Source organism: Bactrocera latifrons, unplaced genomic scaffold (assembly GCF_001853355.1).
Source record: "Bactrocera latifrons isolate USDA-ARS-PBARC rearing strain unplaced genomic scaffold, ASM185335v1 scaffold_137, whole genome shotgun sequence".
In the NCBI taxonomy this organism is placed as follows: domain Eukaryota; kingdom Metazoa; phylum Arthropoda; class Insecta; order Diptera; family Tephritidae; genus Bactrocera; species Bactrocera latifrons.
In genome coordinates, this window is record NW_017534819.1 from 710589 (window position 1) to 719381 (window position 8793).

The 8793-nt window shown below is 39.1% G+C and overlaps 2 protein-coding genes across 2 annotated transcripts; both read left to right on the forward strand.

Annotated features, from left to right (window-relative positions):
* The first annotated feature begins 2796 nt into the window (after positions 1-2796).
* On the forward strand, positions 2797-7026 carry LOC108965211 (cilia- and flagella-associated protein 57). The gene is made up of 6 exons (XM_018927447.1): positions 2797-3158; positions 3221-3304; positions 3474-4378; positions 4442-4611; positions 4670-4804; positions 4931-7026. Exons 1-6 carry the CDS (start codon positions 2974-2976, stop codon positions 6935-6937), a joined length of 3486 nt encoding a protein of 1161 aa, XP_018782992.1. The 5' UTR covers positions 2797-2973; the 3' UTR covers positions 6938-7026.
* Positions 7027-7398: 372 nt separating this feature from the next.
* On the forward strand, positions 7399-8787 carry LOC108965213 (glucose-fructose oxidoreductase domain-containing protein 1). Its single transcript, XM_018927449.1, has one exon. It carries the CDS (start codon positions 7497-7499, stop codon positions 8664-8666), a length of 1170 nt encoding a protein of 389 aa, XP_018782994.1. The 5' UTR covers positions 7399-7496; the 3' UTR covers positions 8667-8787.
* The last annotated feature ends 6 nt before the right edge of the window (positions 8788-8793 follow it).

The window sequence follows — 8793 nt, forward strand, 5'->3', positions numbered from 1 at the left end:
ACTCCTGATCCTTAATCAATAATATATATCATACTCCAATGTATAACAATATACATATATTCGAATCCGCTCTCCTGCCAACTTTAAATTAAGACCAAACAAAAATATTACGAACATTCAAAAAAAGGCTACACGACGAACACTCATCTATGTTCGAAGCGAAAAAGTCAACCGCGGGCAACTCAATGCTTGGCGGAATCTTCGCCATTCCTGTGGCGTCGATCCTTACCCCAACATGCTTGGCTGCACATGAACAGAGCAAAGCAGAGCGCAGCACAAAAATAAACAGAAATGCACACATACACACAGACTAAAGTCATCACTTTTGTTCTGTTTGGTCGTCTTGTAAGTCATTTCGAGTACTCTTCTCGTCAAAGCCTATAAATAGAAGCGCGCTTATGAATGCAAACATACATATACAAGTAGATTCGTATTTTTGACATCTTTTGTTTGCGTTTACACGCTGACCGAAGTTTCAATGACTTTTCGACATTCTGCATTGCCGTGTCCATCTGCTGTGCTTAATGCACATGCTTATTTACAATTTGCAGCAGCGCTGCAAGCGAGCGCTAGCACATGTTATAAATAAACTAAGGCGCGCACGCAGTGATGCAATTTGCATGCATGTTTTTGCTGCAGAAAACACAAATTGGATTTACTTTTTATGCGCTTACTGAGATAAAAATACCATTCACTGTTAATAAAATGTTTCGCTGAAACATTGATAGCTGAAATTTCTAGGCAAGCGCAAAACTTTATGCAGCGTAGTGAACATTTTCAAAATTTATCTTGACTGTTGTCTTGGACTTTAACAAATGGCAAATTTCATGAGGATATCTCGTCAAAGGACAAAGTTTTCCATACAAGCACTTGATTACGACCGTTTATTTTAGTGGTCAGATTCGACAACAGCTTCTTGGGGAGTAAAGAACGTGTCAAAAATTTCAGATCCAAATCGCAAAAACTGAGAAGCTGGTTCGTATATATGCAGACTTACGGATAGGCAAACAAATTGGCAAAGTCGACTTAGCTCACCAAGCTGATCCCATATATAATGTATATATGTATATCTTTATAGGATCTTAAGCACATCATGGAAAACTTAATATACCCTGTTCAGGGTATACAAATTATATACATACATAATAATGAAAAAAAATAAATTAATAAATCTGAATTATTTGTGGAGCAGCTACTATATACTACTAATATGAACAAAAAATTGTGAGGCTTTGTTCATAAATTCAAAATTATTAATTTACTTAATAGCCAGAAGTTAGACGGAGCTAAATCTATGCGAATACAGTGTTTGCGACACGATGCACTAATGCACTTTTCTATAAGCAATAATTTATTTTGATTGAAAGTCTCATGTAAGAAAGATAGTACGTGGTATTTGATTAATAAATTTTCAAACATTATAATTCCTAGAGTGAATAGCTTAGTGACTTTGCTTTTCAAAGTATTTCTGCTCATTTCAATTAACTAGTATTTTTTTATACTTATAATGAACCAAAAATGTACCATTTTGGTCGACCATCAGTGTAAAACTTTTGTTTCGAAGCGAAAAGTAATTTGCGCAACCTTCTCTTGAAGCCAACTTTACTCAATTCTCAATGATGGAAGACGAAGCCCTTTCTCTTGATCAGTTCTGGCCGTTTTTTTTTCGATTGCTTGCTTCAACCTCATCAGTTGTGGACAGTAAAATATAGAATCAGTCGTTCGAACAGTCTGGTGTAGCTCAAAGTAGATGATTCCTTTCCAATCCCACTAAACACTCACCATTAAATTTTTCACAGACAATTCATTTGGTACCTATACATCGATCTTCTTTTTGCAGCCAATATTGAATGATAAGTCCTTAGCGATGTCATGGCTGCTTATGTGACGGTCCTGGTCAATCTTTTCCATAATTTCATCAAGTATTTCAACGATAGGTCGACTAGAGCGAAGTGCGTCTTTCACATCGAAATTTCCAGGACGAAAGTTAGCGAACCATTGTTGTGCTACACGATCTGATACAACATCGTCTCCGTAAACTTCACAAATTTCATGGTGGCTTGCATGGCATTCTTACTTTTTTTATACAAAAATTTCAAAATATAGCGTACTTAATTTTTAAGCTGTTACATTGGTTTGGATTATTAATTTAAACTGGAACAGGATTACTTCAAGCGATACATAGTTAAAAATCATATTTTTGTCTTAACTTCAGAATTATAAAACAAATTTTAATGCGTTTTCGATTATGTATCTGCTTTGTTTAATTTTTTTTTAATAAATAATTAAAAATACAATGAAGTGAAGGACTAAGTGACGCAAACCTCGTGGTAAAAATATTACTAAAGAAATACTGTAATTGTATATATTTAAATCTATGTTTTGAAAAAAAAATACATTTAGTTTTTACTCTTTCAATCTGTAATATCAAAGCAAATTAAATTATTGCAACATGTACAAACTATTTGCAAAAAAATCTCACCATTCAAGAAAAAAAAAATTTGAATTGAAAGATTTTAACCAAAATCGACGTTAAACTAACTTTTCCACTCTTTACCCGAATACTTCAACCGACTGACCACATGTTGCTCATACGCACCGGTCATTTCACAAGAGTTCCAGCAAGAGAAGAGTAGAAATTTACATCACTCATACGACTGGTATGCCCACACTCCCGTCATTTACTGTATATTATTGAGTGAGTGTTTCTCATTTCTTTATTGTCTTCATCTATTCATTTGTGTCAACGCTGAAATTTGAATTTTCAAATTTTTTCTTTCGCTTCATATACAAAGACGCATATATTTTTCACGCATATTTTGTGAGCTGCTTTTCTGTGTTTTGCTTGTTGCATTGCGCGCAAAGCGGTTGCGAACCAATTTGTTTGATCAATGATTGTGTTGTTTTGTTTTGCGAAGTGAAGGAATTTTCTTTTGTGTAAACTTGATTTAGTAGGCATAAATATTCGAGGCCATGGAGCCGAGCAGCGCGGGCGATGTATCAGCTGCAGCTGTTAACATACGACCAAAGAATATCTATGGACTGCGCACAGATGTGGTGGGTAATATACACTTTAATCTGTATCAGGAAGTCATCTATCCTGTGGAAGGTGTGCTGGCGTTCCATGACTATGTGAGCAATAAGCAGAGATTTCTCAGGTAAGTGCCTTTACAATGGCTTGTGCTATGCTATGTAAATGGAATTTATGTATTTTACACAGACTGCCGGAGGGCATATATCCGGAGTACATAGCGATGAGTGTGCAGCGCAAATTGTTGGCTATTATTGAGACCTGTCCGAAAGTGTAAGTTGAATGGGTGACATATTCACTTTTCCGTTATTTATGGAAAAATGTCTCTGGTACTTTGTGACCCTATTTTCATTTTAGTAATTACAGTAATTGAGGGATCTTATACATTCCTTTCATTTGTTTTTCACTTTTATTCATAACCGTCACCTTCGATCATTTGCAGTGGCACCTCCATCTCAATCTATGACTTGGCAACACTCAAGAAACGACGCACTCTGCCATTTCCGAACGCCAACGCTAAAGCAGCATTTATGGCGTTCACCTGTGATGCCAAAACGATTGTGCTCCTCACCAAACCACCCGAGGAGACCTTATATATGCTAATGCTGGACAAGAGCGGCACTGTCATCGAGGCGCGTCCCACAGCAAATATGGCCAGAGGCAATGTCGAATGTTTGGCTTGCAATCCGCAAGATCATTGTCTTATATCCGTAGCCGGCGACGGTGTGTTGCTCTTAATGACCAAGTCCGAGAAGGGCATAAGTATTACCAATAACATTAAAGTCGATTTCCATACCACTTCGATCGCCTACATTGCCTCCGATTTGATATTGATCGGCACCAGTCACAATGAACTGCTGTTGATAGAGAACGGCGAGATCAAACAAAGACAGAAGGCATACGATGCCGATCTTATCGATATTATATGGGATCAAGATTTGTTGAACAAAGAATTAGAACATAAGATAATGACCGACAAAAAGCTCATCGATCAACGTGTTCTGTGTCTGACCGCATTTCCACGTGGTTTCGCCTTTGTCATGTTCAATAAGGTGTTCGTTTTCGAGCGTGTCTCCAAATTTAAGTTGGAACGAAAGACTGTGCTAACTATACCCATTGGTTTCGCGCCGGAGCAAACTTATCAAATTACAAATATGGCGATTTGCTCGCGTCAAGAGACGGTCATTGTGACGACTAAGCATGCGCAGATCTATGTGGGCATCTTGATTGTGCCGGAAACATTGAAGGCCAAACAATTGCAATTTCAACCGCTTGGCGCATGGATCCACCTGGCCGAGATCACCAGCATGTCGGTGTGCGCATGGAAGCCGATCATTATGACAGCGTGTGAGTAGATGAAGAGCGTGGGTAAAAGTATAATTGGTCATTAACTTATTGTTGTATTTGTAGCACGTGATCAGACTGTGCGCATTTGGAATTACGAAACGGAGAAGGTCGAATTGGTGCGCAAGTTTCAGGTGGACGTGAATATCGTGGAGCTGAATTCGACCGGTTTGATGGCCGCCATTGGATTCTCGGACCAGCTGCGCATTACACAAATATTCATGGACGAATTGAATGTAGGTGAATGGTGGCATAACTGAAAAACAAATATCTAGTTCCTTTCTTTTTTCCAAGATCGTTAAAACATACAACTTTCCACGCTGCAAGGATGTCAAGTACTCGAATTATGGTCATTTCATGGCCGCCGCTTATGACAATATCATTAGCATAACCTCGGTTTACAATTTGGACATTTTAAAGCAATTAAAGGTGAGCCAGAGTCGCATATGCTTAATTTCTTCATATTTCTTCGTCCGTTTGTAACGGCTTTGTCGTATCTAGTCTTGAGAACCCGATTCGTTATCATGAGTAATGATAACACACTATTTGTTTTAGGGACACAATGGCTTAGTGCTTTCTTTGGCTTGGACCGGCACGGACAAATATCTTATATCGGGTGGCGCTGAGGGCGCGATCTATCAGTGGGACGTTGAAACGGGTACACGCGTGCAGGAGATTGTGCAGAAAGGCACCGAGTACCGTTCGGTCTGCTGCACCTTCAACGAACCACTCTCCATCTATGCGGCAACAAACTTTGGCGTGCTGCGTGAGTTCCAAAATTCAGAGATCGTACGTGAGATTGTTGTACCCTCCAAAGTGCGTGCGCCACTGACAGATATGTGCCTGTCACGCTCGGATCTCATTATGTTTGTGGGCAATGAATACGGTGACTTATTCAATATACAACTACCCTTCATGGACGCAGGAGGCGCTTCTTGTACGCTCTTTCGTTTCTTCACAAGCCAAATCAACAAACTCTTCTTCTCGTATGACGGCACGCTGCTATTAGCGATCTCAAAGAATGGTACTCTCGCGATATGGGCGATGGATAATATCGACGGTAAAGTCGCATCAATGGATGCAGATTTACTGCGAAGTCAAGAAGTACTTATACCACGCAACATATTACATGAGAAGAACGAACAAATCACAAACTTGGAGATACGTTTGCGTCAACAAGCCGAAGAGTTTCAATATCAGCTGAGCCAAAATGAGATCTTTGATGGCCAGCAGCTGGCCGAAGTGCATCGCAGCTATTGTCAGGCGCTCGAGGAGTTGAAGAAGAAAAACAACGAGATTGAGCAAAGACACACTGAAGAGATGAATCAGGTTACATTCCAAATAAATGATCTGCGTGACGAACACAAAAAGCAATTGAATAACTTAGCGGATCAATATTCGGAACGTATGTTGATTGAATACCAGAAGTTTAGCAATTTACGAGACAGTATGTTGGCGTTACGCGAGAATTATGAGAACAAATTGAAGACTTCCGCGGGTATACTGCAGGACACAGTGGAGGGATTAGAGACAGACTACAAACGGCAGTTGGACGAACGTAAAGAGTTGATACGTGGTCTTATGAAAGAGATGCAGGACAAAAAGATCGAATTTTTCGAATACTGTCGTCGCGTAGAGGAGGAGAACGATCGGAATATGGTGGAGATGCAATTGCAGTATGAAAACAAACTGAACAACGAACAGAATTCAACACAGTTGTGGCGTGGCAAATCAGGCGTTTTAGAGAAACGTTATCAAACACTAAGCAATGACATTGAAAAATTGCTCGAGGAGGTGGATACATTAAAAGAAGAACATAATAAATCACAGAAGAACATCACACGCTTAACGCGTTCTATTGACGACTTGCTGAAGGACATTTCCGATCGTGACTACGCCATTAACGCCAAGGAGAAACGCATACAGGAACTACTGCATAAGAATCAGGAATTGGACAAATACAAGCAAGTGCTATCGCATAAAATCGCCGAACTCAAGGCGCAAATAGAACCACGCGAGTTCCAAATTAATGATAAACGGAAACATATACTCGAAATGGAAAATGAATTGGAGGGTTTGAATCAGAACAATATACAATTAGAGTTACAACTAAAAGAACTGAAGGACAAGTACCTCAGTAACGTGGAAGAGCTGAAAGTGGAGCGGCATCGTTCGCGCGCTGGCAGGGAGTGTATTACTAGCATTTGCAGCGAAATCTATCACGTCGCGGCATTTGTAGATTCACCAAAGCGACTGCAGGTGAAGGTTAAAGAGTTATTCCAGCGTCATGCAAGTGATGATGAACTTAAAAGACATATCTCATTGGATGCCGAGGTGCGTGATGAATTTCAGCGACAACGTGCACAAATCGAGCGCATATTGAAAATTCACAAAGAACGTAAACCAACTCAAGACGAGACGAAGAAATATGAAAAGCTTTTCAAAGAAAATGTGATCCTTCTTAATGAAGTCGAAAAATTACGCGAGGAAAATGTTCAAATGCGCAATCGGTTGAAGAAGGACATGGCAAAACAAAGCACAAAAGGAAAACCGAGTTCTTAACTATTGATATAAATGATTTACAATTTACGGAAAACATAATTATTAAAAAAAAAAACAATATTTTACAAATTTGTGGGGTTGATAATCCATATTGGCAAACATGAAATTAAAAGGCATTGTTTGGTTTTGAAACTTAGTTCCGACTTCTTATTACTAATAACTTATGCTATTAACACAAAGGAGCCGCCAGACTTCAAGCGACATCTGTCAAGTATTAAAATACACACGTTCGTACCACCACGGTTATGTAGTCGTGCATCGGACTGAATAACTGTGTCTTAAGAACTTAAGAACAACAAACAAAATTTGTTTTTGTAATTTTTGCTTGAAGACAAATAACGGTATATAGAACTTTAAACAGCTTAAGACTTGCGTTTCGTTCGCGTATAACAGATACCAGAAACCAGAAACCATTATCTACTGTGAACGGCATATAAACAGTAATTAATGCAACAGCTGTTTCAAGTTTCTGTTATTATTTTATTCCACCATTTGCACATACAAATCATAAATTTTTTTTAGCTAAGCAGACAAATTCGTGCCTAAAATTAAGTCGAAAATGTTACCCGGTGTTGGAATTTTCGGTACAGGTGCTATAACAAAGGTTCTGGTACCACTGCTTCGCGAAAAAGGTTTCGATATAAAAGCGATATGGGGACCTTTAAAAGAGGCCGAATCGGTAGCCCAGTCGCAAAAGATTTCGTTTTTTACCAACAAAATCGATGATGTGCTTCTTCGTAAAGACGTCGACTTGGTATTTATTGTATGCCAACCATTTCAGCATGCAGAGATATCCAAAAAAGCTTTAGGTATTGGAAAACATGTTGTCTGCGACCGACCTATGGGCCTACATCAAGCGGATGCTTTAAAAATGGTACATGCATCACAGTACTATCCTCGGCTAATAACACTGGTTAACTATTCGCTACGTTTTCTTCCTGCATTTACACATATGAAACGATGTCTGCAAGAAGGACTTATCGGGCCTATAAATCAAATTTCTTTGGTGGATATACGCGTACAATTGGGTACACTATTTCCGGAGAAATTTGACTGGATGTGTGATGCAGCAATGGGTGGTGGAGCTTTAAATTTGGTAGGCAGTCATGTTATTGATTTGGTAAGCTATCTTTTACCACAGCATGCAGTGCGGGTACATGGCGTCGTGCGTTCATACACGAAAACAACAGCGGCTGTTAATGGCATACGACAAATTTCAGCCCCAGATTTTTGTACATTCCAAATGGAATTGGCTGGCGGAGGTGCACTAGTCACTGCCTCCTTGTACAGTCATACGGTACCCGCAAAGTCATTCTCTCAAGAGGTGTTGATTTGTGGCAGCAAAGGTCATTTAGTCGTGCGTGGCGGAGACTTATTTGTATTTAAACATAAAGCAGAACCACAACAAATGAAGGAAGAAGCAATATATGTTGATGTTCAAGATTTGCACTTTGCTACTTCTGAGTCCTTGTTACCACGTCCATATATTAAAGGTTTATGTAAAATGGTTGGAGCACTAAAAGAAGCTTTCGCCAACAAAGATGCATCATGGGTAAAGGAACCTGTTCAAGCCGCTGCAACATTTGAAGATGGACTATATGTACAAGCAGTGCTGGATGCCATCCGTAAATCAAGCGAAACAAAATCATGGCAACGCGTTAGAATTACGCCAGAGACGCCTTCGAACCATGAACAGATCATGACTTTTGCCCGCATGTCAACAATGTAAAATTTTATGAAATTTCTAACAGAGTGCGTATAATATCCACTTTTACCATTCGAGCAAAATTTTTTCATACAAGAGACCTATGAAAATTTAATTTACTTGCCTGGAGAATGACTAATTATTAATATAT